This window comes from Diceros bicornis, chromosome 3 (assembly GCF_020826845.1).
Source record: "Diceros bicornis minor isolate mBicDic1 chromosome 3, mDicBic1.mat.cur, whole genome shotgun sequence".
Taxonomy (NCBI): domain Eukaryota; kingdom Metazoa; phylum Chordata; class Mammalia; order Perissodactyla; family Rhinocerotidae; genus Diceros; species Diceros bicornis.
In genome coordinates, this window is record NC_080742.1 from 59935738 (window position 1) to 59955545 (window position 19808).

Consider the following 19808-nt stretch of genomic DNA (forward strand, 5'->3'; position numbering starts at 1 on the left):
TTATTGCAGATATCTAAAATTTTCACTACATTTAGGCAGATTAGGCTCTGTAGCCTAACTCAACCACCACCAGAAACATTGTTCTTATGAGAAAATGCTCAGTGAGTTCCAAACTGCCAACTTTCCCAAGAACATTGGCAATGAGAGAGGCACTGTACTGGGCAATTACTGGTGAGAACAAGAGCTGAAGGCATTCCAGGGTGAGCAAAGCCCGAGCAATGGCAGTGCGAGGAAATTAGCAGGTTGTGCTGAGAGATGTAGGATGGTTGGCTTGGCTAATTTAGAAATACATAAAAAATTAATAATACAGAAATGAGAGTGAAGATGCCAGGAGCCTTTCTGTCCTGTTATTTATTCAACACATACTTATTAGCACCTACTATGGGCTCAGAAGCTTGAGGATATAAAGGCAAATGAGAGAAGTCACAGACCAGTAGGGAAGACTGAAGACTAGATAAACACTTCCAGCAACCTGTTAGGGCTTTGGGAGCAGAGAGGAGGATGAAACTAATTCTGCCTTTGGTGAGATATTCCTGCGGGAGCTGAATCTTAATGGATGGGAGGATCTCATTAGACAGAAAAAGACAGGCAAATTCTTCCAGGGAGAGAGTAGGAGCATATTTTAAGACCTAAGGTGAGAAAGAGAAGAGTTGGCTAAGGCTTAGAGCCCAGGTCCATCAGAAAGGAAGAATGAGAGAAGTAGGAAGGGGCCAAATCATGAAGAGCCTTGAAGGTCAGACTACAGAGCCCGGGCTTCATGCTGTAGAGTCTAGAATGCAGATCAATGGTTTTGAAACATTTTGCTCTGTACCCCCTAAAACAAATTGGAAAAACTATGTACCCTTTCCACATTTAATAGATATCAAAATTTAATTAATGGATATCAATTTAAATAGTTCCAAAGGATATAATTTCAGGCATATTGTAAGTATTACAATAGAAATATTACATTAATCATTTATACGTATCCAAAGGAATCTAAATACTATAGTGATTTTTACCGTCTCACCCACTTAAAAGTATACGACTGAACTCTATATACAGTGAGATATTTCTGTTCACAATTCCTCTCCTTGAATTCATATTTCAATGAAAAGTCCACTTCTTTGAATTTTCTTCCAGTACAGAATTTAATCCCAATGTTACATATGTTTAGAGTTGAAAATATTTTGTTGGTCTCAACACTAAAAATAAGTATAAAATTTAAATAAAAATTTTAATTTCCTGTGAATATAGTACTCTAAATATTAAAAAATTATTCTGGGTAGAGTTTTCTTTATTGGTAAAATTAACTTATCTAAACAATATGTATTGCTAATTTGATAAACAATTTCTAAGTAGTAAAGGTAAAATTTTATTGGAATTGCACCTCTTAATGAGATGGTTGGGCCTTTTTAATTAGTACCTATATTTGTTGAAGAATATTACTTATTCATGTAAAGAGTCAAGGTTCAGCATAGCTTCTGTTCTTATTTTTCATTTTTAAAGAGTTAAGTTCTGAGAAAACATGTTCACTAAAATAAGTAGATGAGAATAGACGGACTTCTTTTTTTTTGTGAGGAAGACCAGTCTTGAGCTAACATCCGATTCCAATCCTCCTCTTTTTTTGCTGAGGAAGACTGGCCCTGGGCTAACATCTGTGCCCATCTTCCTCCACCTTATACGGGACGCCGCCACAATATGGCCTGACAAGCGATGTGTCAGTGTACACCCGGGATCCAAACCTGCGAACTCTCAGGCCGCCGAAGCGGAGCGTGCAAACTTAACTGCTGCGCCACCAGACTGGCCCCAGAAGGACTTTTGATATAGTAATGTCACTCAATTCTTTAACTCCTTCTAAGTTAAATGCCAAAAATCTTAGAGAGATCTATTATTGAAAACTATTTCAAATGACCTATCACCTGAAGGCTCTATTAAGTCCCCCTTCAATTGTGTTGAAAGCAAAGAACTAGAAACCACCTGACTTACAAAAACATTTGTTACCTAGTCAATGGAGTCTTTCACTTTTTCAATTTCTGGGCAATATAAAAACAAGTTTTGCTATGACTTATCTTTTAATTATATCTATTACTACCTCACTTAGAGAGACCTTGTTAAACCTAATATACTCAGAAAGAATTGGGAAGTTGAAATATTGTCCTTTTTGATACACTTTTGCCTATATAACATTTTAAATAAAATCATTTATCTGAATGCATACTTCACACATATTTTTGTCAAATGTTGGAGCTGCAGCTTTAGTTCATTCAAGTTATGAAAAATATTCTCTGTGTAACCCTAAATAGCAAAGCCAGATCTTATCATTAAAGAAATGAGTCAATCAGATTTTCTTTCAGAAAAAGTATGACTTCATTTTTTCTATTCACTTCTGTGTTTGAATTCTAAGATGGATAGAGATAGAGGGTGGATGGATAGAAAAATAGATGGATGAGAGGGCAGGTGGTGGACGGATGCATGGATAGATGAATAGAAAGAATAGACAAATGATGGATGGGTGGATAGGAAGGTAGGTAGGTAGGTAGGTAGGTAGGTAGGTAGATAGATAGATAGATAGATAGATAGATGGATAGATGGATAGATAGATAAATCTTAGACTATGTCCAGTAGTCTACATCCACAAACTTACTTGAAAAGTTTTCACCTGCCAGCAAAAGCTTACTACTCCCAAATTTCTTACAAATGTTTTGTTGAAAGAAAAAGACATTTGCTTTTAGATTGTCTACTTAACAATCCAAATTTAGGAATAAATAAAAATAATAAAACAAGACGCAAATTCCATAAATATATACCTAGGCACTTGTGAAAGGAAATATACCAAAATATCAGTAGTGATCATTTGGGTTTGGGTGTTAAAGTTGATTTTACTCTTTAAAAAAAAAAAAAAAAAAATCCTTCTGTAGTTTCCAAAACCTCTGTGAAAACCATGTATTCTTTTGTAAGTAGAAAATAACAATAAATTGTATTTTATCAAACAATTTCTCATTGAAAAAGCTTTTTACTAGTTGCCTTCTACTTTAATAAATTTTAGGAAAACATGAAATGACATTTTCTAGAGGACCTCCCTTGTTTCAACTCTCTGCTAGGTGTTTTTAGAAACTATATCTCATTTAATCCTCACAGCACCCACACGAGATTGGTACTTCCCATTTTACAGATGAGAAATATGAGGTTCAGAGAGGTTAAGCAATATATCTAAGGCCTTTCAGATAAACGGTGATTCAACCGCTAACTGGCTAACTGGTTATTCAAACCAGATCTATTGAATTTTGAAATCTATACGCTTCTAAGTGTCACACCGCATATGTTAAAATATTGGATTTTGAAAATGAAAATTATCAAACATGTTAATTAAAATAATTATTGCTATACTGAATTCTATATGATTTGCTAATATTGTCTCCTAGTCTGTGGCTAGCTTTTCACTTTCTAATGATATTTTTCTGGAGAGCAAAGGTGTTTAAATTTAATAAAGTGCAATTTATCAACTTTTTCTTTTTGTATAGTGCTTTTGGTGTCATATCTGCGAATCTTTGCCTAATCCAAAGTCACAAAGATTTTCTGCTGGAATTTTTATAGTTTCAGTTCTTATCTTGAGGTCTATGATTTATTTTGAGTTAATAATTGTGTGATTTGAAATAAGAAATCAGATGGTGTCAGTTCTCCAGCAGCGTTCTTCAAAATTTTTGGCTATTCTGCATTTCCATATAAATTTTAGGATCAGCTTGCCAATTTCTACAAATAAAAAGGATGTTAGGATTCTGATCAGAATTGTGATTAGTCTATTTGGGGAGTGTTGCTATCTTAACACTATTGAGTCTTCCCATCCATTAGCATGATCCATCTCTGCATTTCTGTAAAACGTTCTTTAACTTCTTTCAGCAGAGTTTTGTTTTCAATATAAAGTAACTGCATTTCTTTTGTTTAATTTATTTCTAAATATTTTTTATTATATTGTGAATAGAACTGTTTTTTTTTTAATTTCAATTTTGGATGTTTGTTGCTAATATAAACAAATATAATTGATTTTTTAATGTTAATCTTGAATCTTGCAACCTTGGTAAACTCGCTTATTGGTTCTAGTAGTTTTTTTTTTGGTAAATACCTTAGGATTTTCTATGTTCAGGATCATGTTGTCTGTTCTAATCTTCACTCCTTTATTATTTTTCTTTCTTTATTAAACTGAAGAGAATCTTCTATACAATGTTGGCTAGAAGTGGTGAGAGTGGACATCTCTACCATGTTCCCAATCTTAGGAGGAAAGCATTCAGTCTTCCATGATGAGTATGAAGCTAGCAGTAGGATTTTCATAGATGCCCTTTTCCAGGTTCAGAGAGTTTCCTTTTCTTTCATAATTTGTTGAGAGGTTTTAACATGGATAGGTGATGGATTTTATCAAATAATTTTTCTATTTCTATTGGGATGGTAATGTAGTTGTGGCCTCTATTCTACTAGTTTAGTGTATTCTATTAATTGATTTTCAGATGTTAAAACAACCATGCATTTCTAGGATAAACCCCACTTGGTCATAGTGTATAATTCACTCTATATGTGGCTGGATTCAGTTCGTCAATATTTTGCTAAGGATTTTTGCATCTGTGTATATAAAGGATGTTGGTTTGTTATTTTTTCCCTTGTGATATCTTTGTCGGGATTTGGCACTAGGGTAAAACAGAACGAACTGGGAAGTGTTCCTTCCTCTTACATTTCATGAAAGAAATTGTGTTACATGAGTATTATTTCTACTTTAAGTATTTTATAGAATTTACTAGTGAAGCCATCTAGGCTTGAACTTTTCTGCATCTGGTTGAATAGTATCCCCCTTAAATTCAAGTCCTTCCTGGAACTTCAGAATGTGACCTTATTTGGAAACAGCGTCTTTGCAGGTGTAATTAGTTAAGACGAAGTCATACTAGAGTAAGGTGGATCCTTAATCCAATATGAGCAGTACTCTTATAAGAAGAGACAACCACACACAGAAAGGAGAACGTCATGTAAAGACAGACACACAGAGGGAAGATGGCCATGTGACAATAAAGGCAGGGATTAGAGTTATGCAGCTGCAAACCAAGGAATGTGAAGGATTGCTGGCAACCACAGAAGCCAAGAGAAAGAGCTTGACACCTGATTTCAGACTTCTAGCCTCCAGAACTGTGAGAGAATAGGTTTATGTTGTTTTAAGCCACTTAATTTGTTTTTTGTTTTTTTTTTACAGCAGCCCTAGGAAACTAGTACAATTTTTAATTATTAATTTATTTTCTTTACTTGATATAGATTTATTCAGGTTTTTTATTTCTTTTTTAGTCATTTTTGGATATTTGTGTTCTCTTAAGAATTTGTCCATTTTATCAAAATTTTCTATTGTTCATAATATTTCCTTATAATTCTTTTTCCTTTTTTTTTTTTCGCTGAGGAAAATTTGCCCTGAGCTAACATCCACTGCCAATCTTTCTCTTTTTGTGTGTGAGCTGCCACTACAGAATGCCCACTGACAGACGAATGGTGTAGGTCCGCGTCCAGGAACCAAACCTGGGTCACTGAAGTGGAGTGCACCAAACTTAAGCACTAGGATACTGAGGCTGGCCCTCCCTACAATTCTTTTAATTTCTGTTGTGCCTATAGTGATGCTCCCTGATGTTTTAATCTTGATTTTGATTATTGTTTTTTCTCGCCTTTAATGGTCAGTCTAGCTAAAGGTTTATCAATTTTATTGATCTTTTCAAAGAACCATATTTTGGCTTCATCAATTTTCTCTAACGTTTTTCTGTTTTCAATTTTATTGATTTCTCCTCTGATCTTTATTAATTCCTTCCTTCTACTTATTTTGGGTTCAAATTACTCTTCTTTTTTTGTCTTCTTAAGGTAGAAGCTTAGATTACTGATTTTAGATTTTTCTTTGTAATATAATGTTTAAAGCTTTAAATTTTTCTCTAAGCACTGCTTTAGCTACATTCCATAAATTTTGTTATATTGTGTTTTCATTTTCATTTAGACCAAACTACTTTTAAATTTCCCTATGATTTTCTCTTTCCTCCATATTTTTTTTTGAAGAAATGTGTTGTATTACTTCCACACATTTGGGTATTTCCCAGATTTTTTCCTATTAATGATTTCTAATTTAATTGGAAAAATGTTTGTATGATTTCAATCTTTAAAAATGGATTGATACTTGAGTTATTGCCTAATATATGATCTATCCCGGACAATGTAATGTGTATGCTTAAAAAATAATGTGTATTTTGCTGTAGTTCAATGGAATGTTCTGTACATGTTAGTTAGGTCAGGTTAGTTGTCAGTGCTGTTTAGGTCTTCTATATCCTTACTTTTTGTCTAGTTTTATCAATTACAGAGAGAGAAGCATTGAAATTTTCAACTATATTGTTGAATCATCTATTTTTCTTTTCAATTCTGTCAGGTTTTTGTTTCTTGCATTTGGGGGCTCTGTTATTAAGTGCATATACATTTATAATTGTTTCTTCTTTCTTGATATATTGGCCCTTTTTTCATTATGAAATATACCTCTTTGTCTTTAGGATTATTCCATATCTTAAAGTATATTTTGTCTGATACTAATATAATTATCCCAATTGTCTTACAGTAACTTTTTTCATCCTTTTAGTGTCTTTGAATCTCAAGTGTGTCTCTAATAGACAGAATATAGTTAGATCTTGCATTATTTATGCAGTCTGATCATCTTGTCTTTTGATTGGAGTGTGCAGTCCATTCACATACATTGTCAGTTTTTATACGGTTCAGTATATATCTGCCTTTAGCTATTTCTATATGTCTTATGTTGTTTTTTGCTCTTCTCTCCTTGTTACTGCAGTATTTTGTGGAAAATGAGTACTTTTTGTACTATTGTTAATTCTTCTGGTGACATTTTAGTAATTTCTTTCTTTAGGGTTTATATTATCAGTGGTTACTAAGGATTAAAATATGTGTCTTTGACTTATCAACATTGATTTTAGGTTAACACTGATTTAATCATGGTAAAATATGGTAACTTTGCTCTAATATTGTTCCATTTTCTCGCTTCTCCTTTGGACTACTTTTGTCATACATTTTATATTTATATGTGTTATAAACCCAACAATACAGTATAATAATTATTGCTTTAAACAAATTTTCTTTTTTTTTTAAAGAAATTAAGAGAAGAAAAGTGTGTGTCTGTACATATATATTATTTTATATTTACCTACATATTAAACATTTCTAGTGTGTTTCTTTCTTTGCTGGGATTGAAAGTTACCATGTAGTATTATTTCCTTTCTACGTGAAGGACTTCTGCTAGTATTTCTTGTATGGCAGGTCTATCAGTGCTGAATTCTCTCAGTTTTATCTAGGAATGTGTTTATTTCATCTTCATTTTTGAATGATATTTTCACTGGATATAGAACTCTTGGTTGGTAGGCTTTTTTGCTCTCAGCACTGTAAATATGTCGTTCCACTACCTTCTACCCTCCGTGGTTCTGATGAGAGTTTGGCCATTAGTCGTATTGTTGTTTTCCTGTAAGTGATAAGTCATTTTTCTCTTGCTCCTTTCAAGATATTCGCTTAGTATTTGGTTTGCAGTAGTTTGATTATGAGGTGTTGAGGTTTATTCCTTTTTGTGTTTATCCTAGTTAGAGTTTTTTGAGATTCTTGGATTTGTAGATTAATGTTTTTTCTCTATTTCGAGAAGGTGTTGACCATTACTTCTTCAAATAGTTTTTTTTTCCTCCTTTTTTTGTTTCCTCTCCTTCTAGAACTTCTATTTTGTAAATGATGGGATACTGGATATTGTACTACACATCTCTGAGGCTCTGCTCATTTTTCTTCAAGCTTTATTTTTCTCTGTTCTTTGGTTTGGATAATTTCTATGGATCTGTTTTCAAGTTCACTGATTCTTTCTTCTTTTAACTTAAATCTTCTGTTGAGTCCATTTAGTGAATTTTTCATTTCAATTATTGTTTTCCAAGTCTAGAATTTCTGTTTGGCTCTTTATTATAGTTTTATGACTCCACTGAAATTTTCTCTATTTTTCTGAACATTGTAATAATATTTTCCTTTAATTTTTTTACTACGGTTTTCTTTAATTCTTCGCATATACTCATAATAATACTTTGAAGTCTTTGCCTGCCAAATCCACTCAGAGTCAATTTCTATTGATGGTTTTTTTTTCAGGATATGGGTCTCTCATGTTTCTTTGCACGTCTAGTAAATTTTTAATTGAAAATTGGATGTTTTAGATAATGTATTTAGCAACTCTTGATTCTATTTTATTTTTTTGAGGGTTATTGGCTCTTCTTTTCTGGCAACGTTCCTGGACTTCAACTGCAGATCTGTCTCCCCCAGAGTATACAGCCTCTGATGTCTCTGCTCAATTTTTAGCCTTGCTTTCTTAGGATCACTCCTGTGTATGCACAGCTTAGAACCTCCCAGTGATTTGGTCATAGCTTGTGTTGAAACATCTCAAGCTTGTAAGGCTTCAAACTCTGTTGATCAGTCTGTTAGGGATTAGGGGTTAGGGAATGTATCCAAATGGGTTAGCCAATAAATTCAAAATTGCCGCTAGTTCTCAAGTCTCCCTTGACTTTCACTTTTCCTGGGCTGTTTCAGGTCTCTCCCACACAAGCATAGTTTCCCAATCAATCAAGGTTGTATGGAGAGCTTATCTTAGCCCTTTTATGATGCTCTCATTACTAGGATCTCCTTATTAAGTTTATGGCTGATCTTCATTGCCCCATCTGGGGCCAAAACTTCTAGCTAGCAAAGCCACAGGTCTCCTTTTTAATTCCCAACTGAGTCCATCACTTTTAGCCAGCAAAGCCATGGATCAAACCCTGGTTGAATCAAATCTGTCCTATTAGCAGTAGACCTGCTGGTTTTCACAGCCAGTTCCACAGTGATAAAACTACTGTTCTCACTTAACAAGAAGGAGCAGCCCCAGGCAAGGTCACAGACTCTCACTGTTCTTCCTGAAGTTCAAGTTGCTTTTCAAGAATAAGCATTTCTCAATTCATTGTATACCATTGGTTGATTTCCAATGCCTGAAGTGGTTACTGGTGACAATATCTCCAGTTTTATACTCAGTGTGTTGCACAAAGGAATTGCCAACCCCATTGTAATCAGAATTCCTTCTCGTACTTGTTTTTATCTCAAACAATCTGAAGGTTAAGTTTTAATAAAATAAAGGGAAAGCCAATCTGTTCTAATCTGCATTTGAATTTTGTTAAATTGTGGGAGTTCTATTTGAAAAGATGGACTTTGTCCAGAGAAAGATTCAGATACGGATTTTTCCTCTATACTGACATCAAAAAACAACTAGTTTAGGGGCCGGCCCGGTGGCGCAAGCGGTTAAGTGCGCGCGCTCTGCTGCGGCGGCCCAGGGTTCGCTGGTTCGGATCCCGGGCGCGCACCGACGCACTGCTTGGTGAGCCATGCTGTGGCGGCGTCCCATGTAAGGTGGAGGAGGATGGGCACCGATGTTGGCCCAGGGCCGTCTTCCTCAGCAAAAAACAAAAAAGAGGAGGATTGGCGGATGTTAGCTCAGGGCTGATCTCCTCACAAAAACAAAAAAAAACAAAAAAAAACAACTAGTTTATGAAGCAAAGGGTATGGTGTTGGTGTGATTTGTTTTTCTTTCCAAATTCTCAGAGTGTGAAGTCCATGATTAACAGCTTGAATATCAAAAAAACAAAAATAAAACAAACAGACCCCCAAACCAAAAAACCATTCAACCTGCAACTTACTCTTCATCTATCAATTTCCATTATATATTCATGCCTATTTGGTGAATCACTTTGGGACTAAGCCACATAAATTCTCTTTTGTGATATTATCTGGGTGTTTAGTTTGAAAACTTTTTTTTCTTTTTTAAGCATTTCTACATGTGGTAGGCAGAATTATAAGATTTCTCCCTCCTGATATAGAAGCCATATTTAATCCCCTCCCTTGAGTGAGGGCAGAACCTATGAATATGATTGAATATCACTTCTGTTATATGTTACATTATATAAAACTCAGAGCAGAGAACCCAGTTATATTATGTCTAGACTTCTGATGTGTAGAAACTGTGAGATAATTAATTTGTGGACTTTTAAGCTGATAAATGGGTGGCAATTTATTACACAGCAAAAGGAAACTATGAAATCTTTCTTTATAAAGAAAGTAAATTCACTTATAAATGAATCTTCCCTTAAGATATTTACACAAGATATAAACTGGCATGTAATTATTCAGTTTACTCAAGCTTCTTTGCTTTACCACAGGTTTAATTTCAGGACTTCTCCAGCACATTTTCAATACGTCTCTTTCCTGATTTCCAAAAGAATATGTAATCACAACCCCTTTGAGTACTTACTATGTACCAAACACAGTTCTAAGTCCTTCATATGTATTTACTCATTTAGCCCTCCACACCACCCTCAGATGCAAGTCTCATGTAATTCTCATCTTACAGACGGAGAGTGAAGTGCAGAGGGTGAAGCTGTGTCCCAGTGAACATTTGTACAGAGTGGCAGAGCCAGGATTCAAACTCAGGCCATCTGACTCCAGAAGTCGCAAACTCTGTTGCTCTTAACCACCATGGCTTACTATTGCTTCCACAAGCTCATCTAGAAAAGGTGGCAAATTCAGAAAAGCACTGAAAAAAATATATAAATCATTTATAAGCTCATCTCTCAGAGATAACCATATCATCACTATTGGCATTTTGGTGCTCATTCCATCTGGGAAGATAGCTATATACATAGAGATGGACACATTATAAGTTTATAGAGAATTTTCTGCTTAATGCTTTATAACATTCTTTTCTTTTTTTTTCCTTCTCATAGTACATTTAAACTATGATCCAGTTTACTTTTGCCCCAAAAAGATAAATTTATTTACTTTCTTATGGAAGAAAAGTATTCTTTTGGTTTGCCTCACTTTATGACCTTTCCCCAAAGTTATAGACCTCTTTCTATAGTGTCTTTGTGGTCTTTCTCTTCAGAGTTATGACCCCAGAACAAGCCAGGAAAGAAAAAAGGCAAATGTGGGTAGAGTGGAGATTTAGATGATCAAAAACTTACCACTTGTGCTAAGGTTGGGGTTACATTTTATGATAATTAAAAAATAAAAGTAGGGAATTAAAGAGAGGATAAGGTGTGATAAGTGAGGGGCAAAGAGCAGAAGGTGGCAGCTGCAGCCGGGAACTAGTGGGCATCCAGCTAGACCTCAAGGGTCTGCAGGGACTGTGAGGGAGGAGGTGAGCAGTGGATCAGGAGGGACTGTGGAGACTGCTCTGCTGAGATGAGCTACTCCAACCATGACACTCCAGTGTGGGGGCTCTGAGGGCTGAGGACAGAGGCCCACCCTGAGGCTGAGAACTGTAAATGTCCAGGTGATACATAAGCCCTCCCTGAGAACTGAGACCAACCCTAGAGAGCAGGGAAGGAAGAGAACCCTGAACTGCCCAGAGAAGACTAAATTTAAACACATTAGTGGCAAGATGAAATGTTTCCTGCTATCAGCAGCAACGGTTGCTTATGAACAAGTGTTCAGTTACAGAGAAGTAGAGAAAGTGAAATTTCTGTATATATATAAATTGTGATCATAAATTTTCAACCTTCTCTGCTGGCTCTAAATTTTTCCTATTTTTGTCAGTGATACTGCATGTTACCATTTGTGTTGGGTTGCAACCATAGGATCACCTCTTTCTCTTTATCATTCAAACTATAAAATCATCTCTGACCACTCTGTGTGAGATGTGGGGGTGGAGAGAGAAGGTTTTAACTGACTCTGAAGGCATTTCATATATTTAACCAAACATAAATAACAGCTTTTTTCAACCTTTTAAAAGGCTTCCTGAAAAAAAAAAGGAGGAAGATTGGCAATAGATGTTAGCTCAGAGCCAGTCTTCCTCAGCAAAAAAAGAGGAGGATTAGCATGGATGTTAGCTCAGGGCTGATCTTCCTCACAAAAAAAAAAAAAAAGGCTCCCTGAGCACCAAATAGTGCTTTAAAAACACCCCAAAACTCAATGAATTAATTTAAACGTCAACGACTTAGAAACATAAGGATGACTTTGCCCCTAAATCACCCATGTAAAGAAAATGGTGTTTTGCAAAAATGATCATGGCTTATTATTGATTCCATAACATTTGAAAAGTGGCAGAAAGAGGCACTGCTTGTTCAAGCACAGTAGAATCAGCATTTGCTTAGTGATCAAATGGGATGTACAGTTCAGTGCAAAAGAATTGTGGTAAATTGGGAGAGGGACCATTGGAGCTTCACACAGCTTAGTTCTGATTTAGGAATATGTTCACGACCATGCCCTCCAGGTCTACTGGTTGGTTCCCCACTGCAAAGACTCTTCTTGGGACTGGAGCTGGGGTTGTTTGTTTACAAGGCGGGTGTTGGCTCAATCACTCAGTAACTTCTGTGTGGCTTCTTTTGGAGTATCTCTCCAGTCACAGCAAAACCCCCTTCTGTGAGAGCTGTCCCCTCAGTCCACAACCCTGGCAGCCACATCTATACTGTGAGCTTTCCTCACTCCCACCTGCCTCTTATTCAGTGGTCTAACGACTTAGCCCAGATTCTCTCTGCCGGGAAGTTGATTGACAACCAGAAGGGGAGTCCATCTCTGTGTGGGTTGAACTCTTACATGTAAACTTTGGACTGTGGGAGTTCATAATCGGCCAAAGGGCCTAGAGCAGTAAAACCGGCTGGTCTGTAGGGACAGAGACGTAGGCAGCTCCAAGAGGCCAGGAAAGAGAACTCCATGGGAGCCTGGAGCCATCATTTATTGGCTCCTGGCTCATTTTTCAGGCCTGTGTTTTTCTGACTTTTGTTTCTAAAATTCATCCCTGGGATTCTTATATGAAAGTTTCCTCCTTTTTTTGGCTTAGCCTAGCTCAAATTGATTCCTGTTACTTGCAACACTAGGAGTTATAGGCCTGGTAACCAAAATAGCAGTTAGAGATCTGATGGCTGGGAAACAAGATAAGAGAATGGGCATAAGACAATACAAAAACTATAGTGGCAACAGCAATTTTTAAAAACATGGGGTTTAGATATGACACAAGAAGCACAAGAGACAAAAGAAAAAGTAGATAAATTGGACTTCATAAAAATTTAAAACTTTTGCACTTCCAAGGATGTTGTCAAGAAAGTGAAAAGAAAAACCACCTACAGAACAGAAGAAAATATTTGCAAGTCATGTGTTTGATAAGGGACTTGTATCTAGATTATATAAAAAAACTTTTACAATTCAACAATTAAAAGGCAATAGCCCAATTAAAAAATGGGCAAAGGACTTGAAGAGACATTTCTTCAAAGAAGATATACAAATAGTCACTAAGCACATGAAAAGATATTTCACATTATTATTATTTTGGGAAATGCAAACCAAAACTACAATGAGGCATCACTCCATACCTACTAGGTTGGCTATAATAAAAAAGATGGATAATAACAAGTTATTGTGAGGTTGTGGAAGAAGTACAACCCTCATGCACTAATGGTGGGAATGTAAAATAGTGCAGCTGCTCTAGTAAACAGTTTTGTCAGTTCCTCAAAATGTTAAAGGTGGAGTTACCATATGACCCAGAAATTTCACACCTAGGTATATACTCAAGAGAAATGAAAACACATGTCCATACAAAAACTTGTTTATGAATGTTTATAGCAGAATTTTTTGCAATAGCCAAGAAGTGGAAACAGTCCAAATATCCATCAACAATGAATAGATAAACAATACGGGGTATAGCCATACAATGGAATATTATTCAGTCTTTGGAAGAAAAGAAGTTGATACATGCTACAACATGAACGGACCTTGAAAACATTATGCTAAGTCAGAGCCTGTATCAAAAGGCCACATATTGTATCATTCCACGTATAGAAAATGTCCATAGAGACAGAAGATAGATTAGTGTTTTCCAGGGGCTGAGGAGAGAAGGAAATGGGGAATGACTGCTAATGAATATTGGATTTCTTTTTTGGGTGATAAAAATATTTGAGTTAAATATTGGTGATCAACACACAACTTGTGAATATACTAAAACCCACAGGATCTTATGCTTTGAAAGGGTGAATTTTATAGTATGTGAATTATATCTCAATAAAGCTGTTATTTAAAACAATATGGGGAAGAAATATATTGCCCCGACTTAATTACTTAAAAAACAACATAATCACACTTAAGTGAGATATAAGGTGGGTTTTAACCCGCTGTGTAACCTTTGACAAGTTGTTTATTTCTCTAAGCCTCAGTCGTTTCACCTTCTAAATGGGGATAATGATAATACCTACCCCATAAGGCCATTGTGATGATCAAATGAGTTAGTACATATAAACCTTTTGGAAGACTGTTAATTACACAAGAAGTGTTCAATAAATGTTAGCAATCTTCTAATTACTAACTTACAAATGTAATTGTTATGGCTGAAGAATCCTTGGATACAATTACTGTCCCCAGACATCACTCCCGTGACTCCAGATTCAACTCAGAGAAAAGACGCAGGGCAGCTGCCCCATGGGGCAGTGTCGGGGGCGCTGCAAGAATGGCTGCAGACCAGTAGCAAAAAAACCATGAGTAGGAAACAAATATGATTACTAAATGTGCATCTTCATAAAAACGGATGGAACCCAATTAATTCTATTAAACTCCATGAAAAATAGGAAAGCAGAACTACTGATACGTGTTGAGAAGGTGACTATAGATATTTTATTTTATAATGATCTTATAATCAAGGCAAGAGCATACTATTATGATCAAGGTAAAACTTTATATTGGAAAAGTGATTAAAAGGTAGCTGACAACTAACAAGGGTGATTCCTTATTGCTCAATTGGATGATCAGAAATCCAACTGCCTGATCAACTTTTCTCAATGAAGTCTTTGCTGCTCAGGATCATCCAAGAGGGAGGCAACTGCAATGGAATCTTTGAGATAACTGAAGTTTCCTTCTTTGACCGGCAATATTTGGGTAGAAACATTTCTAAAATTCTAAAACTTTACCACATTCCTCTCCCTTTTCACCCAAGTTTTCATTTCGCCTTCCTCTGGTGACTTTGTGAATATGGTGAGCACAGTTAGCAGCTGTCTGCTTTGAAGATGTTTGCCTTTGCCCCCTGCTCATGGCTTTCTGCCGGTGCTGCCACTGCCACTGCAGTCCACAGGATTCCTGAGAAATGGGGTATTATCCTGTGTACCATGTGCTCAGTTAGTCATTCATTTTAAAGGATTGCAATCTTTACAAGACTCCAGATTCTCATTTTTCTCTAAACTGGACAGTGAATTTCCTGAGGCCAGAGAGGTTTTAAAAATTATTGTTGTTGCTCATCTTTGTATCTCTGGCTCAGAGCACAGGGCCTGGTATATGGTAGCCATTCAGTGACCATGTGGGGAGTGACCATGTGGGAATGTTTGGGAAATGCCTCTGTGCCAATGAGTTTGAAGTCATATAGTCTTGCTTTTCATCAGAAAGTAGCTAGCAGAAGCCCAACCAGCAATTCCTTCTCTTCTCCTGCCTCGTGCACGAGGCTCTTCCTCTTTCCACCAGCTGTGAGTGAGCTTACCTCATTGCTTCCTTGGGCACTTCCCACATTTGGCCCTGTGAGTAAGGACACTCCCTGATTTCCTTTCAGGACACACTCACTCCCCCAGCTACTGGGAGTGTTGGTGCTGAGGGCTCATACTGAGTCCCTCTCCAGGCATTGCCTCCACCAAAGGGAGCTCGGCCCCTGGGGCCAGTTCACATCCAATGACTGTCCAGTGTGGGGGTTCCAAGGCTTGGACCCACTTCAGGTCCACCTACAACTCTGAAGAGCCATTTTAGCTCCAGAGCTCTCTGTGGGATTGACTGCAGCATTTTTTTTTTTTTTTTTTTTGTGGCTGCAGCATAGCCCACCTTCTCCTTCTGCCCACTCCTTCTGCCTTCACTCCCTCACAGGTGTTTTCCCCCAGAGCACTTCTCAATAAACTCCCCTGCACACACATTTCTGAGTCTGTTTACCCCAAAAAACCACCTTTGAACAGTAAGACACTGGTTTGGACCACCTGCAGCACCTGGCTTAGCACATAGTCAGTGCCCAGTAAACACTGATCACATGACGGACTCCTCTTGCACCCACCTTTCTTGTTATGATGACGACGGGGAAATAAGTCATCCAAGCAGAGTTTGCCAGAAGTCGTGAGTTGGTGGGAAAATTGGTGCTAAACCATCATGAAATGTGATCAGCAACAGACTCTCCAAGTTCTTGGGGCCATGGAGGATTTGTATGGACAACCAAAGTGAGCCCATGTGGCTAACAGAAATGAACACAAATTCCTTGACACTTCCCATCAAGAGTGGGGTGTTTCCCCTCCCCTGAGTTTGAGTGGAGAGACCTGTGACTGCTTTGACCAATACAAGATGGCAGAAGTGATACTGTGCCAATTTTCAGACCCAAGCCTTGAGAGATTGGCAGCTTCTAGTTCCTGTCTTTTGGAATGCTCTCTCTGGGATCCCTGAGCCGCTATGTAAGAGATCCTACTATCCTGAGACTGCCCTGCTGGAGATGCCAAGTGTAAAAGCTCTGATAGACATTCCCAGCTGAGCCAACCTTCTAACCATAACATTCTAGCAATGTGCCAAACATGTGAGTGAAGCTGTCTTGGATCATTTTGGACCCATCAATCTACCATCTGAATACCACCTAGTGATCTCAGTCAACCCTACATGTAGCAGAAGAATAACCAGCCAGGCTCTGAAAAATCCTTGACCCACAAAATCATGATATAACAAATTGGTTATTTTTAAATTTGTTATGTAGTAATAGATAACCAGAACAACCTCATCCTGAATCCCCTCAATCCTTCCTTCTAACTCTCTACGCCTCATTGGGAATGGAACAGGGAAGAAAACGAGTATATCATATCCACTTTATAGAGGTGGAGGCCCAAGCATCTCAGGAGACTTGCCTAAATCTAAAAGTTTAATTTGCAACTATCCTAGAAGTAGAACTGATTTCACTTAAACCTTTTGCAAGTGTATTTCCATTTGACAGACTTTAGGGTTTTGCTTTGAAAAAATGAAATGGTGGTAAATAATTATTTGATGGAACCAGTAGTGGGTGAGGATGACCTCCCAGTCATGGTTCCAATGAGACCACAGACCTGTGCTTCCAGACCTGTAAACAATAGATTTGCAGAGAATCTGGGTCTTAAGGTTTTAATTTAAAAGGAAACTTTGAAACTAAAGACATGTTCCTTAACATGTATGTCATGGTTTTTTAGGAATTAGGAATAATTCAGATACTTTTCTGTGCTGTCTTCAGAAATAATTCATATGTGTCAGAATCTGTGTCCTGGTTTTCCATTTGTAAGCCATGGCCACCAGTAACCCCTTGGGTTCTTTTTCAGGCTTCTTATGCCAAGAGTCTATTTTGAGATCTACTCCTTTAGTAATTGCTACTCAGAGTTCTGAGTCTCCCTGGCTCCATGGACTGACCTGTTGAAATGCCCGCCACTGTTCTGGAAGCTCCAGGTGCAATATGAATAACAAAAGTCTTACCCTACTTTTACTCTTCTCCAAAAAAACCCCCAAAACAAAAAAGAACAACAATTTGGAAATAAAATACTTCAATAAAAGATAAGTGAAGGAGCCATATCTCAGTCAATGTTCAATGTTTCTAGATGACTGTCCTAGTACAGCCAACTCTAGACTCCATGAGAGAAAGAGAAACTAAGACTGTTGGAATCCTTACTGTGTGTAAATACCATAAATTTACATGCATGATCTCAATTCTTACAGCATCCCTGTGAAGTGGGTGTTATTAGCCCCATTTCATCAATAAGAACAGAGGAATGGAAGGGTTAAGTAACTTGCTCAAGGTTTCAAAGACAGTAAGGGATGGAGCAGAGGAGGAGAGGGTGGCAGCAATTCAAACTCAGATGTGTCTGTCTGAAGTCAAATCTCATGTTATTTACACTGTGTGATGCTGCCTAATCTCCTGAAAGGGGCTGAGAATTTTGGGCTCTTACAGTTGCCTATCCATGGGAAACAAATTCCAACCACCAATGAAGTGGAAGACTTTTATGATTAATTCAAACTAGCAACTGTATAGGGCATACATACATACATGCATATAGTGTGAATGCTCATTCTAAGACTCAAAATTTTTCTACGTTGGTGAAGTTATTTGTGCCCTACTTGGAATCTTATAGCTATTGATGTCATTAAATAGGTGATTTACTATGCAGGCCAAGTATTTGATTCTATTGTTATGTCCACATAAAAAATACACAAAATATTTACGTACCTACACAAGTGTGGCCATCGGAGTGTCGTGCAGACTGGTCATCGTAAGCTGGAGAGGCCGAGGTGTGAAGGGGCAGGAGAAGCAACAGAGGAGCCGCCATAAGGATTTTCCAGGGGTCCTTCATCTCGGAGCTATGTGCCAGGAGAGACCAGCCTGGCTACAGAAGCTGCTGGCTAAGGGAGGCTGAAGTTGAGGCCGCAGAATCGATGAGTCTTTCTGCCTTTCTCTTCTGTCCTCTGACATACACACACAGCACACTCTCCCATACACACTTTTCAATAAGTGTGAAGAGAATAAAGACACCACGAACACTCACAGACCTGCTCCTCACTATTGTAGAACCCTGAGAGAGAGCCACACAGGCCTGGGTCTGGGAAGAGCTGGAGGGAGTCCCTGGTATGCAGTTCTTCTGACCTAAAAACTTCAGGAAAAGGAGAAACTCAAGTAGCAGCAGTGGCAACGATATGCACTTCTGCGCTCGCCAGCTGAAGTCAGTGGCCTTAAACCTCAGGAACCTCGAGTCTTGCCGGAATCGTGCTGTGGGGTGGTTGGGAGGCCCTTCCCCTTTCGTTCTTGCAAAACAAAACCAAACTAAAACTAAAACCGAAGAAAAAAAAAAACCCACAAACACACAACCCTTTAGCAATTTGATCAGCAACGTCCACATATTATAGAAATTATAACTTATTTTATTCAGAAGTTATTTAGTTTTGCTCTAGACAGCTTTCTATACTGAGGTTGGGCTCCTTATTTTGTTGCTAAAGAATATTCCAGTCAAGTCGTTATTTTCCTCTGGAGAAGTTGGATTATTCCTGGAAGGGTCAAGTTTTCTCAAGACTTTTCATTTGGTGTGCAGAAAATGAGTGATGCAGACAGTAACGGACAGTCGGCATGGCTGGGTTTTAAATCCAAAAAGAAAAAAGATGTGCTAGACTTAACCTATCAGTATTTACTTGGCGGGCATGATGCATCTCTTTTCTCCAGATTTTCAGAGTGTTTATATTTCCCACCTCTGGATGATTTGTTCATTTTTAAGAGACTGATTTTCTGTTTTGAAGACAAGAACTGAATGCCGTTTTTCTAGAGGGGAAAAAAAACTGAGCCAGATCATAGACAGAGAAAAGACATGTAATCTAAATGCTTTGTTCTAAAACAGGATATGGCAGAGTCATATGCCCTTCTCAGATGAGATAAGGGGATGGGGCCAGAGGTGCCCCAGTCTAGATAAGCACAGGAGTCATGTGAGTTTTATTCTCCCTGTTTAGGCTTTGAGGAAAGTTTATTATGAACTTTATAAAATATGAAAGCTATCAAACTTGCTAGTGATTGCTCCTCCTCCTCCTCCTGCTTTTACTTAGGGAATAGTGTTTTAAGTAGCAGGCAGAATTTTAGAGTTGTATTCTTTCCAGAATGTAGAAAATACCAATTTTTACAGTTTGAAGATTTCTTGTGTAAGCATTAGTTTAACAGATGCCAATTAGTCAAATTTCTGAATCTGCACCAGAGATATCACCCCGCAGAGGGTTTCCCTCCTTATCCCCCAGCA

At 37.5% G+C, this 19808-nt stretch overlaps 1 protein-coding gene across 1 annotated transcript in view; it reads right to left on the reverse strand.

The window, feature by feature from the left end:
- Positions 1-18793, reverse strand: part of AOAH (acyloxyacyl hydrolase) — a 187562-nt gene extending 168769 nt beyond the window's left edge. The window contains exon 1 of the mRNA XM_058528289.1: positions 18263-18793. Within this exon, the coding sequence (XP_058384272.1) occupies positions 18263-18386 (124 nt within the window). The 5' untranslated portion in view covers positions 18387-18793. The remainder of the gene's footprint in view (positions 1-18262) is intronic.
- Positions 18794-19808: the final 1015 nt, after the last annotated feature.